Consider the following 19,433-nt stretch of genomic DNA (forward strand, 5'->3'; position numbering starts at 1 on the left):
CCCTCCAACCTAGTGTTTACTTACTGATCGGTCTACCCTACAGTGCTAAATAAACCCAATGTTTGAACCATGTTTTACAGTATTTACTTTAAAGAAGAAGAAAAAAAGCTTAACAATAATTTTATTTTCTGAAACTGATGTTTTGAATGTGTTTTTAATGTGAGTCTTATTTTCTTTTTTTTTCAGGCTGAGTTTTGAACCAGCATGCTTTTTTGCTTTGGGATCTCCAATATCTATGTTTTTAACCATTCGAGGCTATGACACAATAAGTGAAGACTTTAGATTCCCCACATGTCCAGGATTTTTTCATATATTTCATCCTGTAATTATATTTTTATTGATTTTAAAGCATTCGTTTCTTATTTATGCCTAGTGATCTATGCCTAGTATTTACCCTAGCATCATTGAAACTAACACAGATTTAGGGTAGTAGGCTAAAGAAAATAGAAACTCATAATTTATTTAGCGATATTGATAGAAGTGTGCCTTCTCTCCTCTAAGGGTTCATTCTCATTTAAAACTAACTCTGTGTAGAAAAACACCCAGTCAAAGCAAAATTAAGTTTGCAAAATTGCAAAATGTTGGCTTCATGCACTATACTTGTGTTCAGTCTCAAGACTATTTTTCTGTTGTGATAGAATTTTGGGATTTGAAATAATGCTGCAAAAGATATATCTTATTCACCAGCAATGATTTATATAACTTTGCCAGTTTAGGAAAAGAAATTCTTTGAAAAACATAATTTTCTTAAGAAAGCTAAATTTCAAGGTGTCAGTGTCTCACAATGACATTTATTTTTTTTTTTTTGTTTCTGAATTTCAGGGTCCTTAATTTGAAAGCAAAAGGCATTGTTTCTGTTATTGTGCTTAAAAAAACAACTTTTTTTGTCCCACTCTAATATTTGATTGAGAAACTTGCTGTTTACATTAAAAATTCAACACAATTTTAGTGAGTCATATGTTTCAAGTACCTGAACTTGTTCATTCTTATTGTGTACAAGAATTAGAAGTTCTGAAGGAAGTTTAGTGCATTTGTACATGAATGAGTGTTATAGTTTCACTGTGTTTCTTGCACTAAACATTTTTAGAACTTTTTAAGCATGACTGTTTTATTTCAAAATAGAAGTTGATTATAGGCAAAAGAAAAATCATGTTTTATTCTTCAGCAATGAGGAATAGGAATTTCTTTTCTATTTGGTTGCCTGACAATTCAAGCCATTATTTAGACTTAACGTTTATAACTTTTGAAATAATGTTTTGGGTACTGATGTAATGTTTTGGGGTTTTAAACCTTTGTTGTTTAAAGGTTTTTTTGAATTTGTTGATTCTATGGTGAATATGTTTTCTATAGCTGAACTTATACTCTGAAACTTAAGTTTGAAATCAAATAATGGTAAGGCTTAATATTGAACCAATTTGTATGTTACGTGGTTAGCAAAATGCTTATGATTTCAACAACAATAATATAATTTTGAGTAGATACCTGATCCTGAGAGTTACTTCTTTCAGAGTTTAATGAAAGTGCAGCTAAGTTTAAATGGGTTACCTTCACAAATGTATTGCAATATTATCCCTACTCGACTCAGCACCAATAACGTTTTCCCTTTCAATGTACTCTGTAAGAAAAATTTAGCACTCCGAAACTCAGGCTTCAACGTATCAGAGCTAAACTATAATACTTAGTGGAGTTATAAAGTAGTAATTTTATTATTGAAAATTATTTGCTACCAAATTTTAAAAGACAATTAGTAGATATATAACTACTGTATTGTATAAAGAATATGTGTTGTTTATAATTAATTTAACATCTTTTTTTTTCATCTGCTGATGACTGCAGTATGATCCTGTTGTAAGTATATTTCATTTTGATTTGTATTTAAAAAACTAATATATTGTATCTCTGTTACTTAGTTAATCTCTTACTTTTCAGGCTACTCGTATTGAACCTCTCATAGATCCAAATTTTGCTGCAAAACCTGTTTTGATTCCTCATCATAAAGGAAGAAAAAGAATGCACTTAGGTATGCACCCTTGAAATATGAGAGAAAAAATGCAAAATTTTGCATGCTACTAAAATGAGGAATGTTTTATTATCTTTTATCAAAGCTTAGTTTTATGTTGCAAATCTTCATTTATTTAGATTTTGTTATAAAGTAGTTAATGTAGTTATGAAATGTTCCTAGTGCAGAATTTTTTTTTTACTGTAAATTAAAAAAAATATATATAATTTTGTGTCCAATTTCAATAAATATAAGTTTAATGGTTTTAAATTTACAGAAATAAAAGAAAATTTGTCTAAAGTTGGGAATGAAATAAAGCAGAAATTTATCGAAACTCTCAGATATACTTGGAATTCTCTTAGTGGATTTGCTGCTCATGCTTTCCCTTCTGCAGCCGTAGAAGCTGAAATGGAGAAAATAGTGAAACAGCAAATGTCAGAGTCTGAAGGAGATATTCCAGGTGATTTCAAAACTGTGTTAATGATTACTTTAGGGGAAGGTGGGGTCCTCGGACCTATTTTCACTTTTCAATTTATAAGATCATAATTATTTGCCAAATTTAAATACAAATACCTTTAGTTAAAACTTTTTGATTTTTTACACATCATATAATTATCTTAACAATTTATTTAACTTATTTCAATTACATTTTTAAGAAAAACAGAAGAATGCAATTAGTACCGAGGTACACCACCTGTGGTGTACCTTGGACCAATGATTAACAGGTAAAGAAAACATGAATTTTAGTAAGAGCATCACTATTTATCAATCAGTAAACCACACATAATTTTAGAAACTTTTTTTATTTATTTCAAATATAAATAAAAATTTAGATCTTATTATCTTATTATTGTTCACTTTTTCAATAAAATGACAAGAGGCTCTAACTTCTGAAAACCATACTAAAGATTATTTTTTTAAGCTACACTTATTTCTAACTAAGATTGTAATTGGATAAGTCAATTCCAGATGTTAACTTCTTGAACTGCCTTTCAGATTCACCAGTTAGTATTGGGTGTGGTAGCTTGAATATGATATCCTTTTTGTCAACTTCATAAAGGGTAGAATCTTCTCTGGTGAACTACTGACAATTTGGATCTTTTTTCAGATATTTAACTTCATATCCATCATCAGCAATAGAAATAATCTGCAAGAAAACATTTGATAGTTTTCTTGCCAGCGAATTTCACCAGTACAAAAATACCAATCTGAATACTCACGTTATCTGGATCTTCTAGCTCATTAAAATGATGATATGAAATATCGGTATCCTCATATAAATCTTCAATATTCTCAAGTTCAGACTCTGAGGAATAATAAAGTTTTCTTTTAGCTGGTTTTGTAGGGAGTTTTACTGTCTTAGCTTGCTTTACTTCTTTCATTGCCATTTTGGCTTTTTCTATTTCAAGACACTCTCTCTCGGGTGTGTCGGTCAAAATACAAGATTTTCTTTTAGGTATCACCCAATGAAATTATTTTCTTGGTAGTGCCTTTGGATGTGGCCTTATTTCTTCAGGAGTGACAATAATTGGCAAAGAAATACTAGCTTTAAATGTTGACACACCAGTAAAATCATTTTGTGTGTTATTTTCTTGTTACTTTTGCATTGAGAGATCAGTGACATTTGATAGGGGGGAAATCAAAATCTTGAGAAATATTTTCATTCAGTATATGTAAGCCAGTGACCTTAAAGCCATTGATTATATTTGATAATGTGAAGGCAAGTGGGAATGCTTATCCAAATATTCCAACAAACTGGAGAGCATGAAATTTTAGGAGTTGTAATAACTATGCAGAAGTGTCAGACTAGTCCAAGGTACACCACTTGTATTGGGTTCAAGGTACACTACTTCATTATAAAAAACAAAATAGCTGACCATTATGTTACAGTTAGGCCTAACTTTTTTCAAGCACATTGTGTTATAGCTAGAACATGACTGTATAATGCATGACCTTCATTTCAGAATAAACAATATATGTTTCATAATAAAAAATGCATAAAAGTATCTGGAAAAACTTACTTTTGAATGGTATATATCTTTTTTTAATAATACTTCAATCAGATGAGCTTTCAACAAAATAGAAAGGTATGCACTGAGATGTCTAGGGGCAAATACTTTAACTACACATGTTGCTATTCAAATATTTTAATAAGCAGAGCTATAATCCGCCTAGGTCCAAGGTGCACATATGTCCGAGGTATACCACTTACCCCTACTGTTAGTAAGAATTAAAAAAATAATATCTCACCTCATCATTATTTTATCTGAACTCTATATCTTGAAATATTTCCCTTCCTAGAGATGTCTGAAACTACTGGTGAGGAAATACAAATTGGATTGCTTAAATAGTGGTCGAAGAATTGATTTTGTGCTGCAAGAAAAGCCTATAGAAGCTTTAAATGATTACATTTTTGCCCTAACAAGTCATGCCACCTATTGGTAATATTTTATTTAATAGCTTTTTGTTTTATTTGAATCAGTTTTGAAATTCTTCAAAAATTGAAAGAATTGTCATTTCTTGTGACTTTTTATTCTTTTTGAGTAAATATAGCATACTTAGTTTTTAATTTTTGTTTCACTGCTGTATTCATTAACATATATACATATTAATCTGTTTCAACTTCCAGTGAATAGTTTTACCCTGTTTAGGACTAGTGAAAGGAAAAAGAAGCTTCACCCAGCCTGTGCATTTGAATAGTAAAAGCACTCACATGCTTGGGTGATTTTTCCTACTGAGCCTAGTTTACTAGAGTACATATAGGAATTTATTTTATTAGGGGCCCAAAGCAATGTCAGAATTCCAAATTTAAATGTAAAAATATTTAATTCCTTACTCACAATGAGTAGTTTTATTTTTATTTTGGGAGAGGTCCAGGCCGTTTTGGACTCCCTTTCACATTGCCCTTGTTGCTACCTCTTGTTCTTCATTCTACAAGCTTTTGGGTGGTGAACAATTCCAGTGGCTTAGTGTCTTTTGAAAATTGAAGCTGCCACCAACCAAAAGTGATTATCAGCATCCTCTTTAGAGTAGCATTATTCCTTAGTACTATTAGTAGTTGTTTTTAGAAGATCTTGCTAGTTTAACATTAAGAAATCATGTAAAACCTTTTTGTTTATTAAATGTGCTGAAATTTAGTTGATTATCATTAATGGTATTAAAATATACTGTAATTAAATTTTCCTAAAAGAATTTTAAAAAATTCAATTGAATTAAAATATTTTCAATTCAATATAAAAAGTTAACATATACTACTATTTAAAATATAGATAAACTAGTAAGAAATTGAATAGGAAAAAAATTCAGTTATAATGATTAAATATTTTTTAAAGATTTTGATAAATTTCATAACATTAGTCAGGATATAATGCTGCATTGCCAGTTTTGCTTTCATAGTAAGTTTATTTGCATTTTTTCATTGAAAGAACTTTTCTTTGCACATTATGCACTCTCTTTCTTGCCTTTTTACCATTCGTTTATCAATCCAGAAATCTTGTTCTTTCTTAAATTTATATATATTTTTGCTATGATAACTAAAATAAAACTCACATACAATATACTGGCAGACAAATCTCATATGGCAGTTCTACTGTCACCCCCTAAAGGGTTCATAAAGGTCATGGAAATCCTGGAAAGACATGGAGAAAAATCAGCATATTTCAGACATGAAAGAGTTATGGAAAATTAATATTTTTAGGAAAAGTTGGAAATTTGTTTCAAGTCATGGATAAGTTTTCTCAGCAGTGAACAAGTGTAAACAGTAGTTGAAGCACCATTAGAAATCTTGCATACATTTTCGGTATTATGTATAAAAGCTATTAAAACTGGAAAGTTGAAAGATCCCAAAAACAAATCTGAAGTTTGTTATCTGATTGCATCTGCCACTGCAAAAGTCGTCCTTCTTTTTTTTTTTTTTTTCCAATTTGATTCTACTATTGGTTAGATATCACAAATTTCGAGGTTAACCATTATTTGTAACACTTTTTATGCTTTATACGTAAGAAGTATTTTTGTTAAAGGTGACTAGTACAATATTGATTTTTGCCCAAAAATTCTAATCCGAGTTCGTTTCAACCAATCCTAAAAAAAATTATTATTAATTTTGTCAGTTTTATCTAAATTTTTTGTAAAGGTTTTAGAAAAAAAATAACGTTTAGGCTGGTGATAGAATATGAAAAGAGGGGGAATTCTAATACACTCAAACCTGTTTTTGTGCGGCATACAGGGACAGCATGAAAAAAATTGCATTAAAAAAATCACTCAAACTTACACTATTAAGCACTCGTTTTAAAGATAGGTTTGTCAATTGAGTCCCAATTTGTATGAAATTTTCATAGACCGCACAAAAACAGGTTCAGGTGTTTTAATCATTATTAATTTGTAAGTGTTAAGAATTGTTGAGTTAATCAAAGTCAAAAAAAAAAAAAAAAAAAATCATTAATTTCATCTTTTTCTGAAAATTTTTGTATTTTATTAGTTAATTATTAAATATTGAACCTTATTCATGCTATACTTCTAAAGTATTTTTGGTATTGACATTTTCTTGTTTACCAATGTTTCTTATTTTTCATTTATTTTGAAATGCAGATATCTTTTTACCTATTATGAGTTGATAATTATTATATATTTATTTATTATGTTTCATTTCTTTCTTTATTTTTTACATTACAAGTATTTATTATGTGTAGATGAAAACAAAATAAATATTTTTTCAAACTTTCATTAAACATCTAATGAGGTTATATTTAAAGGATTTAGAGATTGTATGTTGACAGACTTTTCTTCTTTAATTACATTCCTTAAATTTGGAAAAGTTAAAAGTTTGAAAAATTTTGCTACTGCCTCTTCTTGGTCTTAGAATATGATTCAACAATAAGTTAAATAATATTTGTGCAAGTAGAAGGTTGAACATATATGTTTTGCTTGGATGTTTATATACATATTAAAAATGTTTGACATTCCTGTACTAATACTTTTGTTATTTTCATGGTTATTTCTTTATTCATTGAGTATCCAGCTTATTTTCTCCTTTATTTGCCACTGATTTATCAATCTCTGAGCTTTTCATACAGTGTTTGTGTACCTTGCTACTTTTTTTTTTTTTTTTTTTTTTTGTTCTTCATTAGATTTAATTCATCATATCTTATTCATTAATGTTTTATTAAGTAGCAGATGTGAGAAAGTTACTTCAGCTTGGAAGAATATTGTTAAGAAGCCTGTTTAATTCATTTAAAAAATTTAAAAATTCTAGCCTTGTACAATGTACAAACATGTAGAATTGCTTATTACAACATTATTATGCTAATAATAAATTAAAATTTATTGTTTCAGACATTATTTCTATGAAACCAATTAATATATTTGCATTTGAAGATGTGCAAATAAATGATTAGTTACATTTTAATCCAAAAACTTAAGACCCCCTTCACACACGAGGCAACTTAGTTGTATCGACTTTCGAACAGGTATTTAGTTATTAGAAAGCATATACAGGTAGAAAAGTGAAGGAATCGCCTGTCCATTCACACAACAGTCAACGGTGCTACTACCATTTTGTCTCGGTGAGTGTAATCAAGGATTTAGTTGATTACTCTCATCAGGATATTTCCAAGCATTTGCTCACTCTAAACATGAGTCAACTTGTTGACCCTCAACTCAGTTCAGTTTTAAGAGCGTTGTGTAGCTGCTGCTTGATTAAATTTGGTTCATTAGAAGAAAGGTTGATTCCACTAAGTCTCCTGTGAAGACGATATTAAACAGTTGTATTCTGTTTGTATAAGAAGGTCATTAAAAAGTTTTATCAAGTCATGAAAAACCCTTGGAAAAGTCATGGAAATTTTTCACCCCAATAGAGTATGAACCTTTCCCCTTGCTAGTAATATATTTTACCTTCCACTACTCCCTCAAAATAAAAACAAAAACTCAGTGCACAATCAAACACAGCCCTTTAAGCCTGAATGGATCAAACACATGCAGTTGTTTATATGTTCTAAGTCCCCACACCAAGAATAAATATTAGAAACTATAAGTACATTGAAGTTTTATGCTTTACAGTACATCATGTCGAAAGGTGATATAGGGGAATATGGGACAAAGTGATTTGTTGAAACATTTACTGTTTCTTACTCCATCTATCTGGTAATATTTTAACTATGTAGTAACACAGTAGTATATTCAAGTTAGGAAAAAGTTCTCTGAAAATCAAAGATTATTATAATACAAGCAATTTTTATAAATTGATATTCATATTATTACTTTTTTTCTAAGTGAAAAATTACTTTTATTAATTATGAAATGATAAAGTTCTTGTTACAGTGCCTGCCGATTATTAAATCACATTCGTTGTAAGGACATTTGATTTTATAAAGTGGCTAATGTTATTAACCGGCATACCTCTACATTCCAAAAAACGAAAGGTTTTGAAGTTTGAATACTCTAAAAATGAATTGAATTACTTCGTTTATTTCTGTTTTAAGTATTTCAAAATACAGTTGTCATTTTAACTAAACATGTGGTACATTTTTTTTTTATTATTTGCACAAGGATCTTAAAATATAGGTGTATTGTTGTTTGCTTAACAGAATTGGGAGAGCAAAGATTCAATATCATTTGAGAGTTAACAAAGTGTTTTGTAGCATTCAACATTATATTTTTCTCTAAACTCTAAAGTGCATCATACATTATCAAGCACTTTTCTGACATCTATTGAAAAGGCAAATTGGACTGTGAAATTTCCTCATCTTCTGAGACCAATTCCTTCACTTCTTGGTGCTTTAACAATTTTTTTCCTACGATGTCCAAAAGATTGATTTTATAAAACAGCGATAGTGATTTTATTAAAAGATGGTTTTAACATTTTCTGGTATTGCAGTAATTCTGTTCTTCAAGATATGATTTTAAAAAGAGGTTGATTTTATAATCCAGTGATTTTATTAGTGTTGGGTACTACTATCATTTGAAATATTATTGATACCTACTAATATCACAGTGCAGCAAGAAAAATAACTTCAGAAGGCTTCTGACAGAATTTCTGCTGATTCTTTTTTAAAATGAACCCCTGAGTCCAAGTATGACCCTATTTGCCCTATTACGTCCCACCTTTTTGATAATGGTGTACCCAATTTTTTTTTAGTTTGACAGTTTTATAGCTATTATATTTATTGGGTGGGATAAGGAGCTTTATAATAGCCAATAACAATCTTCTGAGGTACTAGAGAGGTGCTAAGTTCAAAAGGTTGAACATTCCGAGCAAGTTGGGAGACTCATGGAGGTGTTCTACCCCCCCCCCCCGGAAAAAATATTTTTAAATCTCCAAAACTGACCCTAATTTCTGGGGGTTTATTTTCCAATATTTCTACTTATTTTTGGAATAAAACCAGGGTGTTGGGACTCACTTTCATGAACTTTATGTCCAAAAAAATTTTCATGTTTAAAAAAAAAACAATGTTTTCAATGTTGAAGGCATCGTATTTTGGATATTCAGTCACGTCACAGAGCTTTAGTAAAGAACCTTCTGTATTATTCAACTTATATTCCCAGATATAATTATGATTAAAAATAAACTTGAGTATGCTTATAAAGTAGTAATAATGTCAGTGGTGTCACTACTGGGGGGCACAGGGGGTGGTATTCGTGTATTGAGAACTTAACGGTAAACGGCATCGCAAGGAATGAGGAAACAGATTAACTGGAACTGCAAAGGTGAACTTGGCGTGGCACTCTGTAATGTAAATAGCTGCGTGTTTGTGTGTAATGTGATCTTCTTTAGATGTTAATAAAGTAATTAGTTCTGTTCTATCCATGCCTCATCTGAACTCATGTTAACATCAACAAATGAAGGACCACCAAATAACAAATACAGGACAGTTGGCGATGAGATGTTGATAGGAACCTGTGAAATTATGAAGTTCTACTTCGGAATTCCCGATGTGCTTTCAAAGAATCTTATGGATTAGGGTAAAACCCAAAATCAGCCAAGGTAAAAGTTTAGTAATCCTATATTCTGATTAAATTTATCATGGAGGAGCTCATTAAATCATTATTTAAACAAAACAAGTTATTAATGTAAAGATTGGCAGTTACGCCAGAAACGAAACCAAATGAAAGTTCTAAAGTTTCAGTCCATTTTGAAAATTTTGAAGAAGGTTAGGAAAACTTTGATTCGTTCCTTGAACGCTTTGAAGCATATTTGAAGGTTCAAAATGTTCCGTACGAAAAACGTGGGTTAGCTTTCATTTCAAGTTTATCCCCTAAAATGTATAATTTGTTAAAAATCTGCTTGCTCCTGATAACTCATCAGATAAAGATTTTGATTGTTTAAAAAGTACTCTCAAAGACCATTTAAATCCAAAACCACTAATAATTCCAAGCAGGCCTTTGTTCTTAAATTGCAAGCAGTGAGAGGGGGAAACAGTAAACGAGTATTTGACAGAGTTACAATCCCTCTCAGTTCCATGTTGTTATGGCGAAGGAATGCTTAATGTTATGCTGAAAGATGTTTTTATAAGTTTTTTGCAAGATAAATTTATCCTAAATAAGATATTTGAGGAAGATGACACTAATTTAGAGGGTGCGCTAAAAATTGCCTTGGATATGGAAAAGTCTCTAAAGAGTGCTTCAGGAGCCTTTGGATAAAGTGGTAAATGTCCATTAGATGGGAGTGGGAAAAAAAGAGAAGCAATTGGGGAAGAACAAATATAAACAAAAGGCTGGGTTCAAAGCTATGAGTAAATCGTGCTTGTGATGTAATGGAACGAATCATTCAAAAGATTTAAGATGTATAAATGTAATTTATGCGATAAAATTAGCCATTTGGGGAAAGCATGTTTTTCTGCCAAGTCAAATAAAGCTAATAAACTTGTTAAGCAAAAGCAGGTGGGAGTAGAATGTTTTTCTGAAATTGAAGGTACTGTTTCTGTACCTATTTACACCATTCAATTCGCAGAATATACACTGCCGGAACAAGAACCAAGTAAACCTATAATGGTAAAAGTTCAAATAGAAGGTCATTGGATATCTTTTGAAGTTGATAGCAGAATAAGTAATGTCTCGAAAAATTTCTAAGAAGAAAATTCAGTCTACAAAACTAATTTTCAAAACTTACAAAGGGAATAGAATTATTCCAATAGGTTATGTAAGGGTAAAGGTTACTATCCTTTACCCTTACATAACCTATGATGAGATTTGTAGATTGTAATTCAATAAAAAAATGCAAAGTAGAAATAAGTGTTAGTCTTCCTAAATTGTTAGACAAGTACAAAGAATTGTTTGATGATAAACTAGGGAGATAAATAATTATGAGGTTAAATTGGAGCTTAAGTCAGATGTTACGCCAAAATTTTGTCAGGCAAGACCTGTTTCGTTCACTTTGAAAGATCGTGTTGAGCAAGAAATTGACAGATTAGAATGGGGAGCAATCAAAAAGGTAGAGACATCTGAATGGGTAACGCCAGTAGTACCGGTCGTAAAATCAGATGGATCAATATGTCTATGTGCAGACTACTCGGTAACAGTAAACCCTAGCTTAATGGTACAACAACATCCTCTACCAAAATTAGAGGAGATATTTTCATGTTCAAATGGAGGTAAAGACGTTTTCAAAATTAGATTTCAAGCATGCTTACTTGCAATTAAAGGTGCATAAAGATAGTCAAAAACTTCTGACAATTAACACCACAAAAGAGTTGTTTAAATGCAAAATACTCATGTATGGGCTAAACGTGGCTCCAGCTATTTGGCAGTGCTATATAGACAGTCTGTTCCAGGTAATAGGAGGGGTAAAAGTGTTTATGGATGATGCTCACATAACAGGATCGACTGACGATGCACATTTTGAGGCACTAAAAACTTTCTTCCAAAAATAGAAAGAGCAGGGATTGAAGCTTAATTTGAGTAAAAGTAAATTCTTTGAAAAAGAGAGAAAATTTTTGAGTCTTAAAATTGATTCCAAGGGTTTGCATAAAACAGGCAAAAAAAATTGTGCAATTGCTAGTGCCTCTAAGCCAAAAAATGTGCAAGAAGTTCTAAGTTTTCTAGGATTAGTGCAATTCTGTGGGAAGTTTTGTCCAAATTTGGCCACAATTGCTAATTCATTAAATAACGTAACAAAAAATAACATGAGATTTATCTGGTCAAAGCACTGTGAGCAAGCATTCCAAAACATTAAAAAAGAAATTTGTTCCCCACAAATTCTAGTGCATTATGACCCTGCACTCCCTGTTACTTTGGCAAGCGACGCGAGTCCTGTAGGCTTAGGTGTGGTGCTATACCACAAAATGTCCGATGGAACAGAAAGACCCATAGCATTTGTATCGAGAATGCTAAACAATGCAGACAAAAAATATTCACAGATTGACGAGATAGCTCTTGCGATTGTGTAGGCTGTTAAAAAATTCTATCTATAACTAAAGGCATGAAGTTTTATTTTCATAACATATCACTAGCCATTAGTAGCAATTTTTGGATCTAAGAAAGGTTTACCAATTTTGGCCGCAACAAGACTTTTACATTATGTTTTGACGCTGTAATCCTTCAGTTCAACATCATTTACTGCAACACCAAGGAGCACGGAAATGTGGATTTCCTCTGAAGGTTGCCGACTTAGTCAGAAGAATTGGAAGTTCAGGATGATGTTACGATCTACCAGCTGCAACAGATTGAGACCCTCCCAGTCACGACCAGGGAGTTGGCCAAAGAAACAGAGAAAGATGAAGAATGCAAACCAATGTTGCAGGCACTTCGAAGTGGAGAAGGACTGAAGGGGAAGGAGATAGAATAGTCTCCAGGATGGCTGCATCATTTACGAATCAAGAGTCATGGTACCAAAACGATTCCAGAGATGAGTGCTAGAAGAGCTACACCAATCGCACTTAGGAATTGTGAAAACGAAACAATAGCAAGATTGTTCGTATTTTGGAAGAATATCGACAAGGAAATAGTAGAGGCAGTTAAGAACTGTGTTCATTGCGCCCAGATAAAAACAGATCCCCAGAAGGCAAAGGTTCACCATTGGGAGTATCCAAGTAAACCTTGGGAACTTCATGTTGACTTTGCTGGACCACTGTTCGGACACATGTACCTCATCATTGTTGACGCACGTTCTAAATGGCTGGATGTTTATCTAATGAAGAGTACCACCTCATTTAAAATGATGGAGTGCCTAAGGGACTGCTTCGTAAAGTTTGAACTTCCACTGATGGTAGTTAGTGACAACGGTCCACAGTTCAAGTCCAATGAGTTCCAGAATTTCCTGAGACAAAACGGGATAAAACACAAACCTTCAGCTCCATTCAAGCCTTCCAGCAATGGCAAATCTGAACGTTATGTGTTCACGCTCAAGCAATCTTTTCGAGCCATGAAGGAATATCCTGGCACCATCCAACAGAAGCTCAGCACTTTCTTGATGCAGGTGAACATGACCAGCCTTCACAGTCTGGCAATGTTGCTGATGAAGCAGGGAGATCCAAACCCGCATCGACTTGGTCAAACCAGATATGCAGGCACGGGTCTAAGATAGAATCAGGAAGGACAGCTTCCAGTTCGTGGCTTCCTCACTGGCGACAACATAGCTGTACATAATTATCGCCCATGGGGACAAAAGGTGGAAGTTCGAGAAAGTAATCTGCCGGGATGGACAACTTCACCACACCATTAAGGTAAATGGGCAATTGTGGCGTCGGCACATAGATCAAATGAGGGATAGTGGAGATCTAGAAAACCAGGACTGGGAACGAGTCGCTTCAGCTTCACGTCTGGATTCCAGGTCCTACTCTGCAACTGTAACAGTAAAGGCAAAAGCATCATAGAGTTCAACAGAGTTACCAACTGAAGCAGGTATCTTGCCTGCTGACACCAGCAAAGAGGAAAAAGTGACTGATGTCATCATATCAACAACCAACCCTGTGCCACCAGATCCACCACCGCTTCAGAGATCCACTAGATCCAGGAGACCTCCACAGCGGCTGGATTTGTAAAGGGAAAGGAGATGCCGTGTACTGAGAACTTAATGGTAACCAGCATCGCAAGGAATGGGGAACGGATTAACTGGAACTGCAACGGTGATTTGAGCGGGGCATTCCGTAATGTAAATAGCTGCATGTTTGTGTGCAATGGGATGTTCTTAAGATGTTAGTAAAGTAATTAGTCCAGTTCTGTCCATGCCTTATCCAAACTCATATTAACATCATAAAATGAAGGATCACCGAATAACAAATACAGGACAGTTCACCCCAAGTATCACCCACCTGGGGGGGGGGGGGGAGTGATAGGCAAAGTGGAATTGCAAGTTTTTGAAAAATATGAATACTTCAATTCAGAAAATTTCTGCCAATATTTTGAACTATATTAACTCTGTTAAACGCAGTCTCATCACCATGGGAAGGGGGGGGGCGTGGCTGATAACAAATTGGGTTTAAGAGTTTATAAAAAGTATAGATACTTCAGTTCTGAAAACTTTTCCCAACACTTTCAATTATATTTAATCTATCAAACCGAGTAGCATCACTATGGGGAAGGGGTGGCATTTGCGCCTGCAAACATCCTTTTGGGGGAATTGGTGAAACAGGTATTGCAATGGGAAAAAGGTTAAGAATCGCTGACATAGAACATTAGAACTTCTGTTTCTTTTATTTGTGTTTGTCGGGGGGGGGGGGGGGGACATTCTAATCCAAGAAATAACATTAAGATATCTTACTTTTGCTCTGAGGCGACGATATTATAAGCATTCTTAAGTTCATTTCAATCTTAATATCTTTGAATGTAAGTTGAATAATACAGGAAGGTTCTTTACTGAAGATCTACGATGCAACTCTATGTAACATACAACGCTTAAAAGGTATTTTTTTTTTCTGTTTTTGCAGCTTGATTTTTTTTTTTTTTTTTTTTTGATATGGGGCTCATAGAAATTACCCATACTCTGGTTTTATGCCGAAAAATTAATGAAAAATTGTAAAACAAACCACTAGAAAAAAAAAGAGATCAATTTTTTTGACTTTTAAAATGTTTTCAGTGGGAATATCCCCATGAGTCTCTCCACTTACTAAAAATGATCATGCTTGTCAACTTTATGCCTCTCTAGTTCCTCAGAAGAGTATTAATGGCCAATACAATGCTCCCTTTTTCTCCAAATTAAAATATTAGCTGTGAAACTCAAAAACTGATAAAAAATTGGTGGGTGCCATTTCCAAAAAGTCGGACCTGATGGGGGAAAATGGTGGTCGTATTTCGATTCAGAAGGTCATTTTACATAATAATCAGCAAGAATTATGTCAGAAGTATTTTGAAGGTATTTTTTGCTGCACAGTGTATTCGGTGCAGTATTTATTTAATTGTAACCTTATTTTTATTTTAATGTTTTGAATAATTAGTCAAGTGCATGCAGGGCAATGTGAAATAGGTAATTTCACTTGTTTATCGAATAATTTATTAAATCACTTATATATTCATTTATTAATTCATTATTTACTTATTTATTCTAATGCATTCAATTATTCATTCATTCACTTATTTTCGATTACATTCAATATTTTTTCTCATTTATTATTTTGATTATTAATTCCTTTATCGGTTTACTATTTATTCTTTTATTCATTCATTCATTTGATTGAAAATATTTTTACTAAACCAATAGAAAATATTTTAGTAGAACAATATTTTACCAGAGATAGATTTTTTTTTGCCGCTTGTGCAAATTTGCCCCACACCAAGACCAACTTCAGATTTCTGCGACATTCAGCATTTGTCAGGGTGCATGGTGCGCCTACAGATCAAATCCTATCATTCTGAGAGTTATGAGCTGGTTGAATGGTAAAGTGTTGCTCATCAGTGAAAGAAATCTCTCCCTAGCGGTGACTTGTGGCCCGTCTCAAAAGTTTTTGGCACTTAGGAGCAGCACGAGTTTGTTTTTTCAGAAAAAGGCTGAACTTTTTGGAACTTCTATAGCTTCTGTCTGAGCTTTGTTTTAGCCCTTAGCCGCGCTGATAGCTCCCATATTCCTGTTTCATCAACAACCTCTCTCATGGAAACCCGAGAATTTCATTAAACTTGCCTTTTGTTGGTCTCACAATTAACAGAAGTGTTCATTGTACGTTATTGTACACTTCCTGGTCGTCGACTATGATTTTCGGGTTCCTTAATATGGCATATTGCATGAAACACTGTTTGATGAGATATATCAAGCAGACAAACTGTTGTTCTCCTTGGTTAAACAGCTTAAAAATCGCAGATCTTATGTTTGACATTGTACAAATGCCAAAAAATGAAACAAAAACTATGAGATTGATTATAATTTTTTTTCTAACTGAAGTAAGAGACAAAAAAAAAAAAAAAAATAAATAAATAAATAAATAAAATAAAATATAAATAAATAAATAAATACACTCATTAAAAAGAAAATAGTTTACTTCCATTTGATGATGCAAACTTTGTACGATTTTTTTTTTTTTTTTTGCTGCACCCTGTTTTTTATTTGCCCAACAAGACAAAAAAGTCTTTAAATATAGCTAACACATTAAAGGCTATGATCGGCCAATGCCTGGACAGAAAGTCTAGCCTATGGACTGGGTTGTGTTTGATATGTTAATTTAATTGACCATTCGAGCTTACTATTCAATGAATATTTTAAAATAAATATTTCTTGAATTTAAACAGTTTTTTTGTTTGCATAATACTTCAACTTAGTTAACTACTTATGGGTTCATGTTAGGTAGATCTCTTTTTTCCATATTATTTGTTTTAAAAATTCCATGCTCGTATAAATATTTTTATTATATAGGGATTCTATATAATGTGACCATTTGCAACTCAAAATCATTTGCTGATTATTTTGTATTTGAATTCATGTGAAACCATTTACAAATGCATTATAATTCCAGCGGAATGCCACCAACATCCGAAATCCGCTTTGATCCCCCACCCCCCTTTTGTCTGAACTTTTTTTTTTCTTCATCTACTGTGCTACAAATTTACTTTCCATATTTATTCCTCTCAGTCCAAAATCTGAATTGTGATTATTTGCCCCAAAAGTTGTTTTTAATACGTAATACCTTTGACATTACAAACATATTTATTCCTAAATACACATTTGTATTTTTTGCTAACTATGCTATATAGTGTGTACTATTGAAAAAATAATAAGGAATATCGCAAACCAAAAGCAGATGTTATAAGGTTGCTGCAAAGTTACAGCAAAACGTTAATATTGCATTTGATGTAAAGCATCAAAGATAAACAAAAATAAAACAAAAACCCAAAGAATTCAGCATGTAAAGTGAAATGTGAATGATTTAAATTGAATACAAATGAATTACCTATTAAAATTAATGCTTTTTTTTTTTCAAAATGGTGCTGCTTATTGGTTTTTGTTTCCTCATGGTAGTGGTTACTCTAAGAATAAATATTTCTTTTGGATTTTTGAAATAACAGCTAAAAGAATTAGTTAATCGTATTATTTTTAATGATTTTGAAATATTAAATTATCTTATGGAATAATTCATGAATATTTTTAAGTTTTATTGTGTTTATTTTTTTCAATTTTAAGATACGTCTTTTAGTTAGTTTCTTTATGGCATGAAATCCGCAAATCCTAAAATCTGCGCAAACACTTCTCCCAAGTTGTGTGGATTTTTGACCCTCCACTGTAATATGCATATTTATCTTTGTTAGGTTTTTTTTTCTTTTTTATGCATGTTCTCTTGTTTTTTTTTTTTTTTTTTTTTGTTTGGTTTTTTTTTTGTTTTTTTTTTTTTTCTTCTCGAAATAGCAAATATACTAGTAAATTGTTGCACTATAATAAACTATTTCTATATTATTTGAAAAAATAATTTCAGGAATTCTGAGGATACTGTGCTGATGATACTGCGTGAAATATATGCTTTAGATGGAATTTCTATTAGTAATGAGAACAGGAATGTTTCACATCATGGATTAGCAATGAATGAAAATGTTTTTCCCAGTTCAAGAAGTTCTGGTGCATTTATGGACTCTGTAAGATGTGAAACTCAGATGATTCATTCCAACATTGCATCAGTAGAACATATTTCGCAAAATATCCCAGCTGCCAATTCCAGTCACAATTTTCCTTTGTCCTATTCTGATACCGTTCTATCAGAATCTCAAATATCAAGAGAAACTACTTTGCAGTCTAACACCATTCCCCCCTCTCAACCAATTGGCCCTCCTCCTTTATCGGGATTTGTTAAAAAATCTCCTTTTAACAGGTGATTGAGGATGAGCTAAAAGGAAAGCTAAATTTTATTACAATGCTTAAAATATTTTCATATTTTATCTCATTGCTGGAAAAAAAATGAACCTTTTTATTATTATGTGTAAAATGCAAATTTTTCAACTTCTAGTTTAATTGGTATAAATTACAGTTAATTTTGTTTCAGTATGTGTACTTAAAAATATGCTAATATAAGTTTAAAGAAGTAATGCATATAAAAAGTTTTATTTTACCCTCATGTTGTGTTATGTAAAACAAGTTTACCTTATTGTTGAATATTTGACTGTTTAAAGTTTTGATTTTAGTTTAATTTTATTGAGATAAATAAAAATGTTTTCATTAACCAGTTTTCCCTTTTCACGTGATTCTTATAACAGTGCAGAGTGCATGTAAAAGTTTTCTAAAAATCCAGTGACTGCGAACATCTATCCTATTACAATCTGCGCACGTCAGACTATTGGTTGTGGATCGGTCCCCTCATCTTCCCAAGAACGGCTGTGTGTTAACAGCTAAGTAAGGTACCAAAAAATTTAAAATTTTCTGAGGAACACGTTTCACGTTGTCATATCTTTGTAGAACTTTTATTAACAGATACAGCTATTGAAATGTCAATTAATATTAGAATTCAATTTAGAGGTGGAACGGTACAAGCACATTTTGCATGAGTTGCACGTCTTGCACTGATGTGTTTCTTGCTTCATACACTTCTTGTAAACTTCTCATTTATTGAGAAAACATAATTTAAAAGGTTGAAAAAAAAAGATTCTTCTTCGTCCTATACATGTGCATGACAGTGCAGTCAGTAGACGCCGTGCAGTCCTGTAGAGCTTAGCCATTCTTGCAAGTTATCGTCATTTGCCATAAGATTTAATAATTCCACAAAGAAATAACCATTTTGGCCCGCTCATGACAGCTTTGACTTTTATCAAAAAATAATAATTTTAAATGATAACACTTTTTCCTGTGAACTATTAAGCAACACAATTTTGTTCACTACCCATTTAACTTATTCTTTTTAACGAGACATATGAGCTGTTACGTGTGGGGAAGAAATGACTGTTTTCCATGGAAATGAATAAAATGTACCCAAATTCTTATTTTAAAAACTTCATTTGCTGTAATTAAGCTTTCTCCGGCCATCCGATCAGGATTATCCCTTTATTTTAAATGTTTTTTTCTGCTCAATTTGAAGTTATTCCCTATGATCTTGATCCG

At 32.3% G+C, this 19,433-nt stretch overlaps 1 protein-coding gene across 1 annotated transcript in view; it reads left to right on the forward strand.

Annotated features, from left to right (window-relative positions):
* Positions 1 to 18,496, forward strand: part of LOC129219060 (phospholipase DDHD2-like) — an 85,414-nt gene extending 66,918 nt beyond the window's left edge. Inside the window, exons 12-17 of the mRNA XM_054853380.1 lie at positions 187 to 322; positions 1,837 to 1,848; positions 1,930 to 2,020; positions 2,277 to 2,473; positions 4,301 to 4,440; positions 17,824 to 18,496. Of these exons, the coding sequence (XP_054709355.1) occupies positions 187 to 322; positions 1,837 to 1,848; positions 1,930 to 2,020; positions 2,277 to 2,473; positions 4,301 to 4,440; positions 17,824 to 18,217 (970 nt within the window). The 3' untranslated portion in view covers positions 18,218 to 18,496. The remainder of the gene's footprint in view (positions 1 to 186; positions 323 to 1,836; positions 1,849 to 1,929; positions 2,021 to 2,276; positions 2,474 to 4,300; positions 4,441 to 17,823) is intronic.
* Positions 18,497 to 19,433: the final 937 nt, after the last annotated feature.

This window comes from Uloborus diversus, chromosome 3 (assembly GCF_026930045.1).
Source record: "Uloborus diversus isolate 005 chromosome 3, Udiv.v.3.1, whole genome shotgun sequence".
NCBI classification, from domain to species: domain Eukaryota; kingdom Metazoa; phylum Arthropoda; class Arachnida; order Araneae; family Uloboridae; genus Uloborus; species Uloborus diversus.